Here is a 23,039-nt window from a genome sequence, read left to right as displayed (position 1 = left end):
GTGATGGTATGTTCATCCAGCTCTCCTATGAAGTGCACATAATACATCACCCAGCTCTGCACATAGACTTTCCTCTGCTCCTAGCATTGTGATGGTATGTTCATCCAGCTCTCCTATGAAGTGCACATAATACATCACCCAGCTCTGCACATAGACTTTCCTCTGCTCCTAGCATTGTGATGGTATGTTCATCCAGCTCTCCTATGAAGTGCACATAATACATCACCCAGCTCTGCACATAGACTTTCCTCTGCTCCTAGCATTGTGATGGTATGTTCATCCAGCTCTCCTATGAAGTGCACATAATACATCACCCAGCTCTGCACATAGACTTTCCTCTGCTCCTAGCATTGTGATGGTATGCCTTTCAGCTAACCCCCAACTTACTCTGTGATATTTATGACCTTGTTTACTTAGTCTTGATTGTATGCATCTGGTCGACCCTTAATTCTCTGACCAAGATGAGCAGAGACCACTCCTCTCTGCTCCACACCTGAACGCACTTAGTTTTCCATATATTGCATAGCACAAGTCTGCATGACTTCAGTCTGCAGTGTGATTTCTAGAAGTGTGTTCTAAAAGTGTGGATTACATTAGAATTAAAACCTGAATTGGAACTGAAGGTAACTGGCCAGTCACTGCAAACAATGTTTCTGTTTGTTGTCACTTTCACCCCTATAATCCTTCACTTTCTGCTACCTCCCCCAATCCCCACACCAAGTAAGGAACTGTTCATCTCCTCTTCAATCCTCCCCATCCATCTCACCTCCTCCTCAGAACTGTTCCTTAACATACAATCCTCTGTCTCAAAGCACAGGCAGCCCCCTCACGCTCTGTCCTGCTCCCACCTGCTAACACTATCTCTGCTCCTTCTCACTGCTGGTGATATCTCTCCAAATCCTGGTCCTCCTCACCACATTCCCACAGTCATTTCTACCTCCCATCCACGCTCCATCACAAACTTCCGTAACCTCTCTAACCTTATACCCATTCGCCCAGCCCCCGCTTCCCCAGTCCCACTAACAGGAGCTCTGTGGAACGCTCGCTCTGTCTGTAACAAGCTTTCCTACATCCACGATCTTTTTGTTACTACCAAACTTTCCTTCCTCGCCATCACCGAAACCTGGCTCACCCCTTCTGACACAGCCTCTCCTGCTGCACTCTCTTACGGTGGCTTCCACCTTTCTCACACACCCCGCCCCAGCAGCAAGCATGGTGGAGAAGTTGGTTTTCTCCTCTCAGATAACTGCTCCTTCACCCCAATCCCACTGCCACCCTCTGTTACCCTCCCTTCCTTTGAGGTGCACTCTGTGCACATCTACTCCCCCTCCAACCTCCAACTGGCTGTCATTTACCGCCCCCCAGGGCCAGCCACCATCTTCTTTGACCACTTCACCACCTGGCTACTTCATTTCCTTTCTGCAGACATCCCCACTATCATCATGGGCGATTTCAACATCCCCATTGACACTTCCCTCTCAGCTGCCACTAAACTTCTCTCTCTCTCTTCCTCCTTCGGCCTCACTCAATGGTCTTCTGCAGCCACTCACAAAGATGGTCACACACTGGACCTCATCTTCACCCGCCTCTGCTCCCTATCTAACCTCTCTAACTCACCTCTTCCTCTCTCTGACCACAACCTTCTCACATTCTCATCTCTCTCCACTCCATGTCTAGAGTCTCCACCCCACAAACTTTCACACCCTCGCAGAAATCTTAAACATCTTGACCTACATTCATTCTCTGAATCCCTCCTCCCTCTCACAGACATAAGTTCCATACACAATGCGGATGACGCTGCCGCTCTATATAACACCACAATAGCTGTAGCTTTGGAATCTGCTGCCCCATTTACACATACCAAAGCTTGCAAAATCAACAGACAGCCCTGGCACACCAGCCTGACCAAAGAACTGAGGCGAGCTTCCAGGGCTGCTGAGCGCAGATGGAAAAGATCCCACTCCAACGACCACTTAATCGCATTCAAACAGTCCCTCACTACTTTCAAGACCGCACTCGCCACAGCTAAACAAACCTACTTCTCATCTCTCATATCCTCCCTGTCTCACAACCCTAAACAGTTATTCAACACCTTCAATTCTCTCCTCCGTCCCCCAGCACCTCCTCCCTCCTCACTTATCTCTGCTGAAGACTTTGCCTCATTCTTCAAGAAGAAGATTGATAACATCAGAGACAGTTTTGGTCAACAAGCCCCAGAGCCCTTCCTCCCAGCTTCCCTACCCTCCACCTCCAAAACCAACTACTCCTCCATTACAGAAGATCAACTCGCCACTCTACTCTCAAGATCGCATCTCACCACCTGTGCTCTTGACCCGCTCCCATCCCACCTCATCCCAAACCTCACCACAATCTTCATCCCAACCCTAACCCATCTCATCAACCTATCACTAACAACTGGTGTTTTCCCCTCAAGCTTTAAACATGCCTCCATCACACCTATCCTCAAAAAGCCCTCTCTTGACCCATCCTCTGTATCTAGCTATCGCCCTATATCACTTCTCCCCTATGCCTCCAAACTACTGGAACAACACGTCTACCTTGAACTGTCCTCCTATCTCTCTTCTTGCTCCCTCTTTGACCGCTTACAATCTGGCTTCCGGTCACACCATTCCACTGAAACTGCGCTAACTAAGGTCACCAACGACCTCTTAACCGCCAAGAGCAAGCGACACTACTCTGTTCTCCTCCTCCTCGACCTGTCGGCTGCCTTTGACACAGTGGACCATTCCCTATTATTACAGACCCTCTCATCCCTTGGCATCACAGACTTGGCCCTATCCTGGATCTCATCATACCTAACAGACTGGACATTCAGCGTCTCCCACTCACACACCACCTCCTCACCTCGCCCCCTCTCTGTCGGAGTCCCATAAGGTTCAGTCCTTGGGCCCCTGCTCTTCTCCATTTACACCTTTGGCCTGGGACAGCTCATAGAATCTCATGACTTTCAGTATCACCTATGCTGATGACACACAGATCTACATCTCTGGACCAGATATCACCTCCCTACTAACCAGAATCCCTCAATGTCTGTCCACTATTTCATCCTTCTTCTCCGCTAAATTTCTGAAACTTAACATGGACAAAACAGAATTCATCATCTTTCCCCCATCTCACGTGACCCCCCCCAACGAACCTATCCATTACAGTAAATGGCTGCCCACTCTCCCCAGTCCCACAAGCTCGCTGCCTCGGGGTTATCCTTGACACTGATCTCTCCTTCAAACCACATATCCAAGCCCTTTCCACTTCCTGCCGACTTCAACTCAAAAATATTGCACGAATCCGTTCATTCCTCAACCAAGAATCTGCAAAAACCCTAGTCCATGCCCTCATCATCTCTCGCCTTGACTACTGCAACCTCCTGCTCTGTGGCCTCCCCTCAAACACTCTCGCACCCCTCCAATCTATTCTAAACTCTGCTGCCCGACTAATCCACCTGTCCCCCCGCTATTCTCCGGCCTCTCCCCTCTGTCAATCCCTTCACTGGCTCCCCATTGCCCAGAGACTCCAGTACAAAACCCTAACCATGACGTACAAAGCCATCCACAACCTGTCTCCTCCTTACATCTGTGACCTCATCTCCCGGTACTTTCCTACACGCAACCTCCGATCCTCACAAGATCTCCTTCTCTACTCCCCTCTTATCTCCTCTTCCCACAATCGTATACAAGATTTCTCTCGCGTATCACCCCTACTCTGGAACCCTCTACCACAACACATCAGACTCTCGCCCACCATCGAAACCTTCAAAAAGAATCTGAAGACCCACCTCTTCCGACAAGCCTACAACCTGCAGTAACCACCGATCGACCAAACCGCTGCATGACCAGCTCTACCCTCACCTACTGTATCCTCACCCATCCCTTGTAGATTGTGAGCCTTCGCGGGCAATGTCCTCTCTCCTACTGTACCTATTATGACTTGTATTGTTCAAGATTATTGTACTTGTTTTTATTATGTATACCCCTCCTCACTTGTAAAGCGCCATGGAATAAATGGCGCTATAACAATAAATAATAATAATAATAATAATAATAATAATACTCTGGCAGAATTTTTGCTTTCTGGGCCTTTTTTCAGAGAATATGAATGATAACACCAAAACTTTTTCTCTCCCCATGGTTAGTGGTTGGGTGAAGTCATTTATTGTCAAACTACTGTGTTTTCTCTTTTTAAATCATAATGACAACTCAAAACATACAAATGACCCTGATCAAAAGTTCACATGCCCTGGTGATTTTGGCCTGATAACATACGCAGAAATTGACACAAATGGGTTTGAAGGAATACTGTATATACTCGAGTATAAGCCAAGATTTTCAGCCCAAATTTTTGGGCTGAAAGTGCCCCTCTCGGCTTATACTCGAGTCACGGTCGGCGGTGGGGTCGGCAGGTGAGGGGGAGAGAGGACTGTCGCATACTCACCTAGTCCTGGCGCTCCCCCTTCCCGTCCCACGGTCTTCGGTGCCGCAGCTCTTCCCCTGTTCAGCGGTCACATGGGACCGCTCATTAAAGTTATGAATATGGACTCCACTCCCATAGGGGTGGAGCCGCATATTCATTCCTCTAATGACGGTAACGGTGACCGCTGACAGAGGAAGAGGCTGCGGCACCCGGAGACCAGCTGTCCGGGATAAGGAGCCAGGGACGCCGGGAGCAGGTAAGTATGTCATAGTTACCTGTCCGCGTTCCACACGCCGGGCGCCGCTCCGTCTTCCTCGTCCTCTTGCTCTGACTGTTCAGGTCAGAGGGCACAATGACGTACTAGTGTGCGCGCCACCCTCTGCCTGAACAGTCAGTGCGGAGAGACGCCGAGACGGGATGCTGAGGAGCTGCGGGCAGCAAGAGAGGTGAGTATGTAATTTTTTTTTTTTATTGCAGCAGCAGCAACAGCATTATATATTGCACAGATTTATATGGAGCATCTATGGGGCCATAATGAACGGTGTAGAGCATTATATATGGCACAGCTTTATGTGGAGCATCTATGGGGCCATAATGAACGGTGCAGAGCATTATATATGGCACAGCTTTATGTGGAGCATCTATGGGGCCATAATGAATGGTGCAGAGAATTATATGTGGCACAGCTTTCTGTGGAGCATCTATGGGACCATAATGAACGGTGCAGAGCATTATATGTGGCACAGCTTTCTGTGGAGCATATATGGGGCCATACTGAACGGTGCAGAGCATTATATATGGCACAGCTTAATGTGGAGCATCTATGGGGCCATTATGAACGGTGCAGAGCATTATATGTGGCACAGCTTTATATGGAGCATCTATGGGGCCATAATGAACGGTGCAGAGCATTATATGTGGCACAGCTTTATATGGAGTATCTATGGGGCCATAATGAACGGTATGGAGCATCTATTTTCATTTTTGAAATTCACCGGTAGCTGCTGCATTTTCCACCCTAGGCTTATACTCGAGTCAATAAGTTTTCCCAGTTTTTTGTGTCAAAATTAGGGGAGTCGGCTTATACTCGGGTCGGCTTATACTCGAGTATATACGGTACTAAAGGTAACATCTTCACCTGTGACTTGTTTGCTTGTAATTAGTGTGTGTGCATAGAAGCTGAGTGACACAAACACCAAGCAACCCACAATGCTGCAACACCTATGACACAATGTCCAGACCTGGAGACCAAAAATGCTGCAGGCATATGTACCTTGACTCTCGGGTGCCCACCCAGAGCAAAACAGTACTGGTAGTCCAAGAAGAGGAGCAAAAGGGTGGCACTCAAGTCTAAAAATCCAAAATTTATTGTGAATCTTTAAAACATCAAATGGAGAGCAGACTGTACACAATAAATTTTAGATTTTTAGACCAGTGAATGCCACCCTTTTTCTCCTCTTCTTGGAATAAAAGCTGAGTGAGTTTCTGGAATCCAGACAGATTCTTGCATCTTTCATCCAGCCACTGACGTTTCAGGATTGAGAGTCATGGGGAAAGCAAAAGAATTTGCAACGGATCTACTGGAAAAGGTAGTTGAACTGTATAAAAGGAAAGGGATACAAAAAGATTTCCAAGGAATTGATAATGCCAGTCAGAAGCGTTCTGTGATTAATACAAATGGAAAATCAGGGGCTCTGTAAAAATAAAACCACTGTCTGGTAGACCAACAAAAATGTCGTCCACAACTGCCAGGAAAATGACTCGGGATGCAAAGAAAAACCCACAAACAACATCAGCTGAAATACTGGACTCTCTGAAAACTAGCGGTGTGGCTGTTTCAAGATGCACAATAAGGAGGCACTTAAAGAAAAATGGGCTGCATGGTCGAGTCGCCAGAAGAAGGTCATTACTGCACAAATGCCACAAAGTATCTCGCCTACAACACACAGAACAGCACAAAGACAAGCTTTAAAACATCTGGAACAAGGTAATTTGGAGTGATGAGACCAAAATTGAACTTTTTGGCCACAACCATAAACATTACATTTGGAGAGAGGTTAACAAGGCCTATAATGAAAGGAACACCATTCCTACTGTAAAGCATGGAGGTGAATCACTGATGTTTTGGGGATGGGCAAGCTACAAAAGGCACAGGAAACTTGTTCAAAGTTGAAGGAAAGATGAATGCAGCACGTTATCAGCAAATACTGGAGGCAAATTTGCACTCATCAGCCCTGAAGCTGCGCATGGGACGTACTTGGATGTTCCAATATGACAGCGATCCAAAAGACAAGGCCAAGTCAACCTGTCATTGGCTACAGCAGAACAAAATGAAGTTTCTGGAGTGGATATCTCAGTTTGCTGATGTTGATATCATTGAGCCAATCTAAGGAGATTTCAAGAACCCACTCATGCTAGAAAGCCCAGGAATTTACAGGAACTGGAGGCTTATTGCCAAGAAAAGTGGGTAGCTTTACATCTGAGAAAGTAAAGAACTTCATCCACAACTACTAAAAAAACTTCAAGCTGTCATTGATGTTAGAGCGGGCAATACACGGTATTAAAGGGCATCAGTCGAGAGGGCGCATGCGCGGACTCTGACAGAGACAGATATGCTCTGCTAAGCTCCGCGACCCGACATCTATTTACACCCCCCTAAAGTGCCGTGAACGGGGAAATCTTACTTCCGCTGAATCCCTATTGCTGCACGGAGGTCGGTAGCACGCGATGCCTAGGAGAGGTAACGCTAATCAAACAGCAAACCGCACTATAAAGGAGCTTCTAGCGGGCGGTGGCGCGGGAAAGATGGCCGCTTCGTCCTCCTCCCTGCCAACTCCCGCTTCCTCGCAAACAGGCAGCGCCGACACAGGAACTGATGACTCCCACAAGACAGGAGAATCTACCATATCCACTGCGACTCTAACTAAAACTCTCCAGGACACATTTAGAACAGAACTTAAATCTGCTATGCATTCCATCGCTAGCCAACTACAAGATATTGCCCAGCGCACCTCAGACCTGGAGGAGAAGTTGGACGCCACCGCGGACGCTCTGGCAGAAGATCAAGAAACCCTCAGGTACCATGCGGACCGCATTAATGAATTAGAACTGAGAAATGAAGATCTAGAGAACAGGTCTCGCAGGGGCAACATCCGCATACGCGGACTGCCCGAGTCCATCACTGCGCTTAAAGAGACAGCGGCCACATTATTTGCCGCGCTTTTGCCAGATATGGATCCTTTGCTTCTATATATCACTAGGATCCACCAATCACTAGGCAAGCAGCGCTCCTCTGATATTCCAAGAGACGTGGTTCTTAAAATGCACCATGAGGAATCCCGGGACCTAATCTTGAATGCTGCACGTCCTCTCTCATCACTACCTACTCTACCTGCCTCGGTGCGCTTATATGCTGATGTTGCTCCAGCCACGCTCTCCAGAAGGAGAGCCCTTAAGCCTGTTACCACTGCACTACAATTGGCGCAAGTTAAATATCGCTGGGGATACCCGTTCTCATTATCCTTCACCTATGAGAATAAACTACACACCTGTCGCTCATTGGATGAGGGAAAAAAGGCACTAGAACTTTCTGGTATCCCATTCTCAGAATCGACTCAGCCTTTGCCGCAAAGGAAATCGCGACCTGTCAGAGAATGGTCATCAGCTCCCACAACCAGGAGCCAGTCTACACGTGTCACATGATTGTTCTCCAGGTGTACTGATCTGACTTCATCACGACAACTTGCTGAACATGTTCCTTTTTCTCTTTGCGTGTTTACTACAATAGTAGAATCTGTATTGTGTCTCCCTACAGTTCTAAATAGCCTCCATCCTAATGATTCCCCGATTGCGGAGATCTATATTGCAAGCCCGATCTCTCATTATTCCTTTCCCGATTCTTTTCCCTCCCCCTTCCCCCCCCCTCCCCTCTCCCTTTTTTTTTTTTTTTTTTTTTTTTCTTCCTTTCCCTCTCCTTTTTCCCTTCCTTGCCCCCCACCCCTCCCCTAGGGCTTACCATTACAGGGGTCTGATGTCTGGGTTTTTCACATGTCACCCACCCTTGGTGATTACTGGATTTTCCGGTAATATGAATCTCCAGATCACCATATCTTTTGGACATTGGTTCCAAGTTTCTATATCTGTTTTCATGTTTTGTCTCTGTGTTTCCCTGTATTTTGTCTCTTTCCTAATGTTTCTCCCTATAAGTATACAAGGTTGGTTCTTTACCATTGTTGATTTGAGTTATCATTTGTTTAGGTTGAGGGGTGCGCCCGTGGTGTCTAGAGTTTGGATAACAATTGTTTCCATTTCCTATGTGTAGAGTTTTCTCTCATAATGTCAGAGGTCTCAATTCGCCAATAAAAAGGAAAAAAGCCTTCTTAGATTACCATAAGCACAAACCCGATATTCTTTGCCTACAAGAAACCCATTTCTCTAACACTTCCTCTCCTAAATATTTCGATCCCCATTACTCACGTTTCTATCTAGCCTCATGGGACCGTAAGACTAGGGGAGTAGCCATACTTCTCAAGAACAACTTCCCATTTCAACTAGTCAGCTATTTTTCAGACCCTGAAGGCAGATTTATAATATTACAGGGGACGCTACAGGGCCATAATCTCTGCATCGTAAACAGTTACCTGCCGGCCGGCTCTCAGTTTGCGACGTTCAAAATAATCCTGTCCAAACTCTCCTCTACTTCTTACCACCATTTGATATGGTGCGGAGACTTTAATTTTACTCTAAACCCATCCCTAGACAGTAACTCTTTAAAACGGTCGGATATCCCTAAGTCCGACAGGAAAAAGATTCTTCGCATGCTGGCTGGGAGTCGGTTGGTAGACATATGGAGGGAACTTAATGGTTCAACTAGAGGGTACACATATTTTTCTCCAGCCCATGGATCCTATTCCCGAATTGATCTTCAGGTGACTACGGCTACATCCCTTCCCACTGTCTTATTTTCACGCCATGTCCCATCCTCGTGGTCCGACCATGACGCGGTCCTATCTGTCTTTCAATTTAACATTATCTCCTCCAAACTCTATAAATGGAGGTTAAATGAATCCCTATTGGTAGACCCTGCGATATCTACCCAGGTCATAGAGGACTTGAAACTTTTTTTCCAATCCAATTTGAACGCAGACTCCTCCCCGGGCAATATATGGCTTGCCCATAAGAAATTCATCACTGGAACGTTAATTAAAATAGCGTCTACTAGGAAGAGGAACAGATCTGAACTTCAGAGTCGATTGGAAACGAAGCTATCTAAACTTGAACAAGCGAACCAGATGACTACGTCTCGCTTTTTAATTAAACAAATACACGATGTTAAACTCCAATTAGACGCGACCCTGACCAATAGAACAGAAAAAGCCTTAGCGTGGACTCGAGCCACCTTTTACAAACAAGCAAACAAACCCACTAAATTGCTGGCCCGTCAATTACGTTCAAAGGAACTTATAAATTCTATATCCTCTATCAAAGAGGAATCTGGCCGTGTCTCGGCCCATCCTGAGACTATTTATAAAACATTTTATGAGTATTATCAGAAGCTCTACTCCCCTCCTAAAGACTCTCCCCCACATCTCCTACAATCATTCCTGCAGAACTTATCCCTCCCTACCTTATCGACGCCACTGGCCCAACAACTGCAATCTGAAATTTTACCAGAGGAAATTGAATCTGCCATTAAAAAGTTGAAGGCGGGAAAGGCCCCCGGTCCTGATGGGCTAACTTCCATGTATTATAAAAAATTTAGGGTTACACTCCTACCCCATATTGCAGCCTTTTGTAATGCTCTTTTAAATGGCTCTCAGATGCCTCCCGAATTTTATGTAGCCCACGTAACAGTCATCCCTAAACAACAAAAAGATCACCTACTTGTTAAAAATTACAGACCTATATCCTTGTTAAATATTGATCTTAAAATTTTTACATCAATTATCACTGATAGGCTCAATGGGATTCTCCCCTCATTGATACATCAAGACCAAGTAGGCTTTATCCCCCTGAGACAGGGACCAGATAACATTAGGAGGAACCTTAACATTATTCACTCTGCAAATCATTCCCACAAATCACTTATGATGGTTGCTCTGGACATAGAAAAAGCCTTTGATTCCCTCTCCTGGCCATACCTCTTTTCAGTCTTGAACAAATTTGGCTTCCCACAAAAACTAATTTCCTCCCTACAACTAATCTACGACCATCCGACGGCGTATCTTAAACTCCCGACCACTAATCCCCCTCCTATAATAATCCAACGCGGTACGCGTCAGGGATGCCCCCTTTCACCAGCTCTATTTGCGTTAGCTATGGAGCCCCTGGCAGAATCTATTAGGATCAACCCAAATATTCTGGGGCCTACTGATCTCGGAGATCAATACAAAGTCAGCCTTTTTGCCGATGACCTCCTTCTATCTCTAACTAACCCATACTCGACCCTCCCTAACCTATTTTCCCTTCTTCACACTTTTGAAAAAATATCAGGTCTTAAAATTAATATTGAGAAATCCGAGGCTTTATTTGTCAATACCCCCAAGGCAGATCAAGACAATCTTATAGCCCAATTCGGCTTTAGTAAGAAAGATCACTTTTTAACCTACCTCGGAATCAACCTAACGCCCCATAAGTCGTCCCTGTACAAAAGAAACTACCCTCCTTTAATTAGCAAATTTCAGGCTGACTTAGCCCGGTGGTCCACTCTGAACTTGTCATGGCTAGGACGATTGCATGCCATTAAGATGGTTTCGCTTCCACGATTCCTTTATCTATTCTGTTCCCTCCCAGTTGCAGTACCATTGAATGTCCTACGAGACATTCAAAATCTCATTTCAAAGTTTATCTGGAGGGGTAAGAGGCCAAGGATCAAACAGGGCATCATGTTTTTACATAGAAAATTGGGAGGACTCTCCCTTCCCAACTTAACTTTATATTTCAGAGCGGCCCAGATTGCCCAACTAGCTTCCGTTAATGCCGGCACGAGAAGTCCCAGATGGGTTTACTTAGAATCCTTTCTTCTACGCCCTCTCTCCCTACCTGGCCTCATGTGGTCTACTGGCAGACTCCCGCAAAATATTTCCGAAACTGCCCCCTTCTCCGCACACTCCCTGATTCTCTGGAGAAAGGAGAGATTCAAACATGGTTTACAATCTAAATCATCTCCACTTACCTCTTTATTTTGCAATCCTACGTTCCTACCGGGCCTAGAGCCTGCTCTCTTTTCATGGTGGATAATGAAAGGTATCACCACATTCAAACAACTCTGCTCTCCCTTAAATATCTTATTTAGCAGACAAGAATTCATCCAAAAATTTGAGCCTCCATTTGGAGAAACTTTTCGTATAAACCAAATCCTTCATTTTGCCGGACAGTCCTTACCACATGGGACCCCTTTTATTGCTTCGAGTTTTGAACAGAAATGCCTCCTCGACCCTATGGGAAGGGGAATGGTCTCTTTGGTGTACTCTATTCTTATTGCCACTAACGAGGACGTAAAATTAAAATTTATGTCACAATGGGAAGGAGATCTGGGTCTGGTCCTGCCCCTGGAGGTGTGGCATGGATGTTGCGATACATTAACAAAGGGTTGCTATCAGACCTCTTTAGCTGAAACATCGATTAAACTTCTTCATAGAGCCTATTATGTGCCAGTGAAACTTCATGCCATTCACCCACATGTGCCTAGTACCTGTTTTAGAGGTTGTAATTCTTTAGGCGATTTGCTACACACTTGGTGGAACTGTCCGGTTGCTGTGGCTTTATGGAGCGAGATCAAGTCAATAGTTGACAAGCTATACGGGGGAACGGTCCCACTTGATCCTACAGTATTTTTACTGGGGGCAAGATTTCCTGGTTTTTCTAAACACCTACATAAATTGGTAACTATCATTTGCATGGCGACTAAAATCCATATCGCTGCTAGATGGAGAACTAATTCACTTTCCATCTCACTAGTCAAAGATAGAATTAACTCTATCCTATTATATGAACGCATCCAAGCAACCAGGAACGATGAATGGAATGCCTTCTTCCGAGTGTGGGAACCTTGGCTTGGTCTTGACTCTGATGCCTCTTTAACTCAAGCACTTACACTTTCTCCATAATGTTTGTTTGATCACATTCTACTATATTTCTTAACCTTTTTTTATTTATAGGCCTTGCTCGGAATTGATTTATATTGGACTCTGCGCATTTATGATTGTTTGGTTGCCGGACCCACTGGGGGCTGCCCCCCCTTACGCATTTCTACGTACTTAACTGAAGTCATTTTCAATTTGTTGGATATACTTATATACCCTTCCCCTATGTGCTCTTTCCTTTGTTCGTCAAGTTTGTCTGTCTTTGTTAATTCTGTTTATCTAAACCAGAATTACATTCAATAATTTGCTCTCATCTGGGATTTCATAGATATCTCCTATGTTTTTTTTCATTAAGACCTGTTTGTATTATGTTGCATTCAAAACTCTTAATAAAATTCATTGAAACTAAAGGGCATCAGTCACCTCAAATTCGCAGGCTATGTAAATGCCCTGTGTCCGTTCCGATGGGCGGCGTTTCCTCTTCTTTCCTTCACCCCTTCCTTCCCCGCTGTCCGCAATATTTTCTTGAATTTGAGTAGGTGTCCTCCGTAGTTTGGGTGTGTGCAATGCAATCTTGCCTCGCGTACGCGCAGTATGCTTTGCCCAACTGCAGGCAGAGCCGAAAAGCATTACTGCGCATGCACAGGCACACTATGTCTCGGAACACAGTGAAATACTTCCGGGACATAGTGCGCTGGCGCATGCGCAGTAATGCTTTTGGGCTTTGCCGGCAGTTGGGCAAATCACAATGCACGTGCGCGAGGCAAGATTGCATTGCACACGTGCGAACTACGGAGGAAACCTACTCAAATTCAAGAAAATATTGCAGACGGCGGGGAAGGAAGGGGTGAAGGAAAGAAGAGGAAACACCGCCCATCGGACCGGACACAGGGCATTTACTGTTATGACCCCAATGGCGAGGGTCTCAGAGGAACGTGGAAGTCTGCAGAATACAAAAATCCAGCTCATAGGGCAGTGGTAACTGGGTTGACCATATATCTACTCCTAACGCCAACACTAGAAGTAGCCGGGGATCATTCCTACGTTGATTCTAGATGACACGCGCCAGCCGGAGAATCTAGCTACCCCTAGTAGAGGAAAACAAAGACCTTTCTTGCCTCCAGAGAAATGGACCCCAAAGCTGGATAGAAGCCCCCCACAAATAATGACGGTGAGGTAAGAGGAAATGACAAACACAGAAATGAACCAGGTTTAGCACAGAGAGGCCCGCTTACTGATAGCAGAATAAAGAAAGGTAACTTATATGGTCAACAAAAACCCTATCAAAATCCACACTGGAAATTCAAGAACCCCCGAACCGTCTAACGGTCCGGGGGGAGAACACCAGCCCCCTAGAGCTTCCAGCAAAGGTCAGGATATAGATTTGGAACAAGCTGGACAAAAATACAAAACCAAAACAAATAGCAAAAAGCAAAAGGCAGACTTAGCTGATATAACTGGAACCAGGATCAGTAGACAAGAGCACAGCAGACTAGCTCTGATAACTACGTTGCCAGGCATTGAACTGAAGGTCCAGGGAGCTTATAAAGCAACACCCCTAACTAACGACCCAGGTGCGGATAAAAGGAATGACAGAAAAACCAGAGTCAAAAAACTAGTAACCACTAGAGGGAGCAAAAAGCAAATTCACAACAGTACCCCCCCCTTAGTGAGGGGTCACCGAACCCTCACCACGACCACCAGGGCGATCAGGATGAGCGGCATGAAAGGCACGAACTAAATCGGCCGCATGAACATCAGAGGCGACCACCCAGGAATTATCCTCCTGACCATAGCCCTTCCACTTGACCAGGTACTGAAGCCTCCGCCTGGAGAGGCGAGAATCCAAGATCTTCTCCACCACGTACTCCAACTCGCCCTCAACCAACACCGGAGCAGGAGGAACTACAGGCACAATGTACCGCCGCAACAAGGACCTATGAAATACATTGTGAATAGCAAACGACACAGGAAGATCCAGACGAAAAGATACAGGATTAAGGATTTCCAATATCTTGTAAGGCCCAATAAAACGAGGTTTAAATTTGGGAGAGGAGACCTTCATAGGAACAAAGCGGGAAGAAAGCCACACCAAATCCCCAACGCGTAGTCGGGGACCCACACCGCGGCGGCGGTTGGCAAAGCGCTGAGCCTTCTCCTGTGACAACTTCAAGTTGTCCACCACATGATTCCAGATCTGCTGCAACCTATCCACCACAGAATCCACCCCAGGACAGTCAGAAGGCTCCACATGACCCGAAGAAAAGCGAGGATGGAAACCAGAGTTGCAGAAAAAAGGCGAGACCAAGGTGGCGGAACTAGCCCGATTATTAAGGGCAAACTCAGCCAACGGCAAGAATGTCACCCAATCGTCCTGATCAGCAGAGACAAAACACCTCAAATAAGCCTCCAAAGTCTGATTGGTTCGCTCCGTCTGTCCATTAGTCTGAGGATGGAAAGCAGACGAAAACGACAAATCAATGCCCATCCTACTACAAAAGGATCGCCAGAACCTGGAAACGAACTGGGATCCTCTGTCTGACACAATATTCTCAGGGATGCCGTGCAAACGAACCACGTTCTGGAAAAACACAGGAACCAGATCGGAAGAGGAAGGCAGCTTAGGCAAAGGAACCAAATGGACCATCTTGGAGAAGCGATCACATATCACCCAGATAACGGACATGCCCTGAGATAGCGGAAGATCAGAAATGAAATCCATGGAGATATGTGTCCAAGGTCTCTTCGGGACAGGCAAGGGCAAGAGCAAACCGCTGGCACGAGAACAGCAAGGCTTAGCTCGAGCACAAGTCCCACAGGACTGCACAAATGACCGCACATCCCTTGACAAGGAAGGCCACCAAAAGGACCTGGCCACCAGATCTCTGGTGCCAAAAATTCCCGGGTGACCTGCCAACACCGAGGAATGAACCTCGGAAATGACTCTGCTGGTCCACTTATCCGGGACAAACAGTCTGTCAGGTGGACAAGACTCAGGCCTATCAGCCTGAAATCTCTGCAACACACGTCGCAGATCCGGAGAAATAGCTGACAAGATAACTCCATCTTTAAGAATACCAACAGGATCAGCGACTCCAGGAGCATCAGGCACAAAGCTCCTAGAAAGAGCATCGGCCTTCACATTCTTTGAACCTGGTAAATACGAGACAACAAAATCAAAGCGGGAGAAAAACAATGACCAGCGGGCCTGTCTCGGATTAAGGCGTTTAGCAGACTCGAGATACATCAGATTTTTGTGATCAGTCAAGACCACCACACGATGCTTAGCACCCTCGAGCCAATGACGCCACTCCTCAAATGCCCATTTCATGGCCAACAACTCCCGATTGCCCACATCATAATTTCGCTCGGCAGGCGAAAACTTCCTAGAGAAAAAGGCACAAGGTTTCATAACAGAGCAACCAGGGCCTCTCTGCGACAAAACGGCCCCTGCCCCAATCTCCGAAGCATCCACCTCAACCTGAAAGGGAAGTGAGACGTCAGGCTGGCACAAAACAGGCGCCGAAGTAAACCGGCGTTTCAACTCCTGGAAAGCCTCCACGGCAGCAGGAGCCCAGTTAGCTACATCGGAGCCCTTCTTGGTCATATCCGTCAAAGGTTTCACAATGCTAGAAAAATTAGCGATAAAACGACGGTAGAAGTTAGCGAAGCCCAAGAACTTCTGAAGACTCTTAACTGACGAGGGCTGAGTCCAATCAAGAATAGCTCGGACCTTGACTGGGTCCATCTCCACAGCAGAAGGGGAAAAAATGAACCCCAAAAAGGGAACCTTCTGTACACCAAAGAGACACTTTGAGCCCTTGACAAACAAAGAATTTTCACGCAAAATTTTAAAGACCAACCTGACCTGCTCCACATGCGAATCCCAATTATCAGAAAAAACCAAAATATCATCCAGATAAACAATCAAAAATTTATCCAGATACTTCCGGAAAATGTCATGCATAAAGGACTGAAAAACTGAAGGCGCATTGGAGAGCCCAAAAGGCATCACCAAGTACTCAAAATGACCTTCGGGCGTATTGAATGCGGTTTTCCATTCATCACCTTGCTTAATGCGCACAAGGTTGTACGCACCACGAAGGTCTATCTTGGTGAACCACTTGGCACCCTTAATCCGGGCAAACAAGTCAGACAACAGCGGTAAAGGATACTGAAATTTGACAGTGATCTTATTTAAAAGCCGATAATCAATACAAGGTCTCAAAGATCCGTCCTTTTTTGCCACAAAAAAGAATCCCGCACCAAGAGGGGAAGAAGACGGACGAATATGTCCTTTCTCCAGAGACTCCTTGATATATGAACGCATAGCGGTATGTTCAGGTACCGACAGATTAAACAGTCTTCCCTTAGGAAATTTACTGCCTGGGATCAAATCTATAGCACAGTCACAGTCCCTATGAGGAGGCAATGCACTGGACTCAGACTCACTGAAGACATCCTGATAATCAGACAAATACTCCGGAACTTCCGAAGGCGTAGAAGAAGCAATAGACACAGGCAGGGAATCCCCATGAATACCACGACAGCCCCAACTTGAGACTGACATAGCCTTCCAGTCCAGGACTGGATTATGGGTCTGTAACCATGGCAGCCCTAAAACAACCAAATCATGCATTTTATGTAAAACCAGGAAACGTATCACCTCGCGGTGTTCAGGAGTCATGCACATGGTAACCTGTGTCCAATACTGCGGTTTATTTGCTGCCAATGGTGTAGCATCAATACCCCTAAGAGGAATAGGATTTTCTAATGGTTCAAGAGTAAAACCACAGCGCTTAGCAAATGAGAGATCCATGAGACTCAGGGCAGCACCTGAATCTACAAACGCCATGACAGGATAAGATGACAGTGAGCAAATCAAAGTTACAGACAGAATAAATTTAGGTTGCAAATTACCAACGGTGACAGGACTAACAACCTTAGATATACGTTTAGAGCATGCTGAGATAACATGTGTAGAATCACCACAGTAGTAGCACAAGCCATTCCGGCGTCTATGAATTTTCCGCTCATTTCTAGTCAGGATTCTATCACATTGCATCAAATCAGGTGTCTGTTCAGACAACACCATGAGGGAATTTGCGGTTTTGCGCTCCCGCAACCGCCGGTCAATTTGAATAGCCAGGGACATGGTATCATTCAGACCTGTGGGAATGGGAAAACCCACCATAACATTCTTAATGGCTTCAGAAAGGCCATTTCTAAAATTAGCGGCCAGTGCACACTCGTTCCAATGTGTCAGCACGGACCATTTCCGAAATTTTTGGCAATACACTTCAGCCTCGTCCTGCCCCTGAGACATAGCCAGCAAGGCCTTTTCTGCCTGAATCTCAAGATTGGGTTCCTCATAAAGTAAACCGAGCGCCAGAAAAAACGCATCAAGATCAGCCAATGCCGGATCTCCTGGCGCCAGCGAAAAAGCCCAATCCTGAGGGTCGCCCCGTAAGAACGAAATAACCATTTTTACTTGCTGAGCAGAATCTCCAGATGAACAGGGTCTCAGGGACAAAAACAATTTACAATTATTCACGAAATTCCTAAACTTAAACCTGTCTCCGGAAAACAGTTCAGGAATCGGTATTTTAGGTTCTGACCTAGGATTTCTGATAACATAGTCTTGTATGCCCTGCACACGAGTAGCCAGCTGGTCCACACTTGTAATCAAGGTCTGGACATTCATGTCTGCAGCAAGCATAGCCACTCTGAGGTAAAGGGGAAGAAAAAAAAAAAAAAAAAACTCAGAATCTTCTTTCTTATAATCCCTCTTCTGCAATGCATTAAACATTTAATACTGGCCTGGCAAACTGTTATGACCCCAATGGCGAGGGTCTCAGAGGAACGTGGAAGTCTGCAGAATACAAAAATCCAGCTCATAGGGCAGTGGTAACTGGGTTGACCATATATCTACTCCTAACGCCAACACTAGAAGTAGCCGGGGATCATTCCTACGTTGATTCTAGATGACACGCGCCAGCCGGAGAATCTAGCTACCCCTAGTAGAGGAAAACAAAGACCTTTCTTGCCTCCAGAGAAGGGGACCCCAAAGCTGGATAGAAGCCCCCCACAAATAATGACGGTGAGGTAAGAGGAAATGACAAACACAGAAATGAATCAGGTTTAGCACAGAGAGGCCCTCTTACTGATAGCAGAATAAAGAAAGGTAACTTATATGGTCAACAAAAACCCTATCAAAATCCACACTGGAAATTCAAGAACCCCCGAACCGTCTAACGGTCCGGGGGGAGAACACCAGCCCCCTAGAGCTTCCAGCAAAGGTCAGGATATAGATTTGGAACAAGCTGGACAAAAATACAAAACCAAAACAAATAGCAAAAAGCAAAAGGCAGACTTAGCTGATATAACTGGAACCAGGATCAGTAGACAAGAGCACAGCAAACTAGCTCTGATAACTACGTTGCCAGGCATTGAACTGAAGGTCCAGGGAGCTTATAAAGCAACACCCCTAACTAACGACCCAGGTGCGGATAAAAGGAATGACAGAAAAACCAGAGTCAAAAAACTAGTAACCACTAGAGGGAGCAAAAAGCAAATTCACAACAATTTACATAGCCCACCAATTTTAGGTGACAGATTCCCTTTAAGAAATGGGGTATGTGAACTTTCGATCAGGGTCATTTGGATGTTTTGGGTTGTCAATATGATTTAACCTGACCACCAACCATGAGTGAAGAAAGAGTTTTGATGTTATCATTCATATTCTCTGAAAAAAGGCCAAGAAAGTAAAAATTCTAACGGGGTATGTAAACTTTTGAGCACAACTGTAGATAGAGCTAAGCATAAATGAGTACACCCCCTTTGAAAGGTAAGGTTTGAATCAGTATCTCACTGAACATAAGCACAATTTCTAAAATTTTGACAAGACTGAGTTTTATACGTTTTTTAACCCATAACATGAAAATAAGGTTAATACTATAATTTTCATTGCAAAATCTTCAATTTTACTAAAATTAGTTATACCCTACATCTAAAACTACATCTAGTATTTTGTATGACCTCTATGATTTTCAGGGACAGCGCCGAGTTTTGTAGGAATGGAATGAACAAGTTGGCGACATACTGCAACGTTTATCTTTCATCCTTCTTCAAGAACGACCTCTTTTATAGCCTGGACGGTGGATGGAGTGTGTTTTGAATCATTGTACTGTTCAAAAAGTGTGGCTTTAAGAGAAGCTTTTTTTGTGATCTCCATACATGCCATTCCTCTGCAGTGTTCGCCACAATGTGTCACGTGAAACACTCCCCCTGGTTTGGCTTTCTACTTCTTTAGCTATTTCAACCATTCTCGTCATAAGATGCTCCTGTTTAGGTGTTCCCTGGTTGGCCTGGACGTGCCTGTGAGATGGTTGCAGTCCCATCTTTGTTACATTTTTATATCTCTTTATGCTACTTTATTCTGACTGATGAGTACAGCTTTATTTATCTTCTTGCAGCCATCTCATTTCTTGAGTAACTAAATTATGCACACAAACACAAGTGCTGAACAACATATAATAACAAATGTGCTCAATAAATCAGTGCACAGTAATAAAATGGAATGGTCTCACCCTCCAAATGTCCTGGATTTGACGGCTCGTCAAAGTCCAAGAGTGAAATATAGGGGGAAAGAAGGGGTTCTTTTATCTTAGAAATAACCCTGTCATGTCCCGTGCAAGTCTCCCGTCCTAACAATGACAGTACCCACGTGTGGTCCAGCCCTCGCTAGTGTGGTCTTGTGCCCTCCCAACGTGTTTCATCAACCAATACAGGTGGACTCATCAGGGGAGCATCACAAGTCTTTCTGGGAGTTAATGTAAGGTTCTGGACTATGGAACCTACAGAAATGGGGTTATTGGACTTAGGGTGATGATGAGAAGCCCTGATCAAGGGATACCCTCCCTTGTGGGCAGAGTTCGGCCTACTTCACAAGGTTAATGTTAAAGGGCAGTATACGTCAAACTCATTACAGTATATATATATACTGCAGAGTATCTATGTGAGTACGTTACAGTATATGTGGATATGTTTCAGTATATGTGGGCACACTAGAGTATCTATATATGTGAGTACATCGCAGAATACGTGGGTACGTTGCAGTATATGTGGGTACACTACAGAATATCTATATAAGCTGATACATTACAGTATACATGGATACGTTACAGAGTATCTATATATGTGGGTACATTACAGTATATGTGGAAATGTTACAGTATATGGTGGTACACTACAGAGTATCTATGTATGTGGGTTCATTACAGTATATGTGGGTACACTGCAGTATATGTGGGTACACTGCAGTATATGTGGGTATGTTACAGTATATATGGGCACTTTACTATGCTGGTACGTCTTGTTGGAATAACGGTGAACCCATCTGGTACGTGACGGCACTGGGATGTGCTGAGAGCTGTATGCCCGTATAATAGGAGCGGTCAGTCCGTATACTATAACACTGCTGGGATATGAGGGGAGCGGTCAGTCCGTATACTATAACACTGCTGGGATGTGAGGGGAGCGGTCAGTCCGTATACTATAACACTGCTGGGATGTGAGGGGAGCGGTCAGTCCGTATACTATAACACTGCTGGGATGTGGGGGCAGCGGTCAGTCCGTATACTATAACACTGCTGGGATGTGGGGGCAGCGGTCAGTCCGTATACTATAACACTGCTGGGATGTAGGGGGAGCGGTCAGTCCGTATACTATAACACTGCTGGGATGTGGGGGCAGCGGTCAGTCCGTATACTATACCACTGCTGGGATGTGGGGGGAGCGGTCAGTCCGTATACTATACCACTGCTGGGATGTGGGGGCAGCGGTCAGTCCGTATACTATAACACTGCTGGGATATGGGGGCAGCGGTCAGTCTGTATACTATAACACTGCTGGGATGTGGGGGCAGCGGTCAGTCCGTATACTATAACACTGCTGGGATGTGGGGGGAGCGGTCAGTCCGTATACTATACCACTGCTGGGATGTGGGGGGAGCGGTCAGTCCGTATACTATAACACTGCTGGGATGTGGGGGCAGCGGTCAGTCCGTATACTATAACACTGCTGGGATGTGGGGGCAGCGGTCAGTCCGTATACTATAACACTGCTGGGATGTGGGGGGAGCGGTCAGTCCGTATACTATCACACTGCTGGGATGTGAGGGGAGCGGTCAGTCCGTATACTATAACACTGCTGGGATGTGAGGGGAGCGGTCAGTCCGTATACTATAACACTGCTGGGATGTGGGGGGAGCGGTCAGTCCGTATACTATCACACTGCTGGGATGTGAGGGGAGCGGTCAGTCCGTATACTATCACACTGCTGGGATGTGAGGGGAGCGGTCAGTCCGTATACTATAACACTGCTGGGATGTGAGGGGAGCGGTCAGTCCGTATACTATAACACTGCTGGGATGTGGGGGGAGCGGTCAGTCCGTATACTATAACACTGCTGGGATGTGAGGGGAGCGGTCAGTCCGTATACTATAACACTGCTGGGATGTGGGGGGAGCGGTCAGTCCGTATACTATAACACTGCTGGGATGTGAGGGGAGCGGTCAGTCCGTATACTATAACACTGCTGGGATGTGAGGGGAGCGGTCAGTCCGTATACTATCACACTGCTGGGATGTGAGGGGAGCGGTCAGTCCGTATACTATAACACTGCTGGGATGTGAGGGGAGCGGTCAGTCCGTATACTATAACACTGCTGGGATGTGGGGGGAGCGGTCAGTCCGTATACTATAACACTGCTGGGATGTGAGGGGAGCGGTCAGTCCGTATACTATAACACTGCTGGGATGTGAGGGGAGCGGTCAGTCCGTATACTATCACACTGCTGGGATGTGAGGGGAGCGGTCAGTCCGTATACTATCACACTGCTGGGATGTGAGGGGAGCGGTCAGTCCGTATACTATAACACTGCTGGGATGTGAGGGGAGCGGTCAGTCCGTATACTATAACACTGCTGGGGTGTGGGGGCAGCGGTCAGTCCGTATACTATAACACTGCTGGGATGTGGGGGGAGCGGTCAGTCCGTATACTATAACACTATACTATAGTTGCCCCCTGGTGCTGATCTGTAGGACACGGCTTGTACACTGTGCGGGGCCTGGGGGTGATGACAGTCCGTTGCTCCCCGCACGGTCACTGCACGGGTCATGATGGAGTGACCTATAGTCTGTACGCTGCAGCCGCATCCAGCACTACACACGGAGGGGAGCGGGCACATCCTCACCTCCCAGTCCCGGCCATCATCCGTGTCTCCCCCTCCTCCGCTCCTCATCATGCTGTCGCTTCGGCTCCCCGCAGCCCCCTAAGAATCACAGCGCCAGTACCACGGAGGACGCATGCGCAGTGCACACCTGCAGACGCTGTTGGTCTGGGTTGGACTGCGGGCAGCCAATCAGGGAGAGGAACGGGGGCTATTCCCAGTCAGGGAGGATTCCCTCATCACACGTGACGTCACCAGCACAGGGATCAGGCTCCTGTTTTCCTACGCAGCCACATA

At 46.5% G+C, this 23,039-nt stretch overlaps 1 protein-coding gene across 5 annotated transcripts in view; it reads right to left on the bottom strand.

Moving 5' to 3' along the window:
* Positions 1 to 23,039, bottom strand: part of CCDC149 (coiled-coil domain containing 149) — a 114,140-nt gene that overhangs the window by 78,680 nt on the left and 12,421 nt on the right. For 2 of the 5 annotated variants that reach the window (XM_077279955.1, XM_077279957.1), the window contains exon 1: positions 22,767 to 22,917. The exons of the other annotated variants lie outside the window; for them this stretch is intronic. In XM_077279955.1, the coding sequence (XP_077136070.1) occupies positions 22,767 to 22,817 (51 nt within the window). In that variant the 5' untranslated portion in view covers positions 22,818 to 22,917. Of the gene's footprint in view, positions 1 to 22,766; positions 22,918 to 23,039 lie in introns of those variants that run through there. 5 annotated transcript variants of the gene reach the window in all.

The sequence above is a fragment of the Ranitomeya variabilis genome, chromosome 1, assembly GCF_051348905.1.
Source record: "Ranitomeya variabilis isolate aRanVar5 chromosome 1, aRanVar5.hap1, whole genome shotgun sequence".
Taxonomy (NCBI): domain Eukaryota; kingdom Metazoa; phylum Chordata; class Amphibia; order Anura; family Dendrobatidae; genus Ranitomeya; species Ranitomeya variabilis.
The sequence above is the reverse complement of the archived record's forward strand: the minus strand, read 5'-3'. Positions and strand labels throughout refer to the sequence as shown.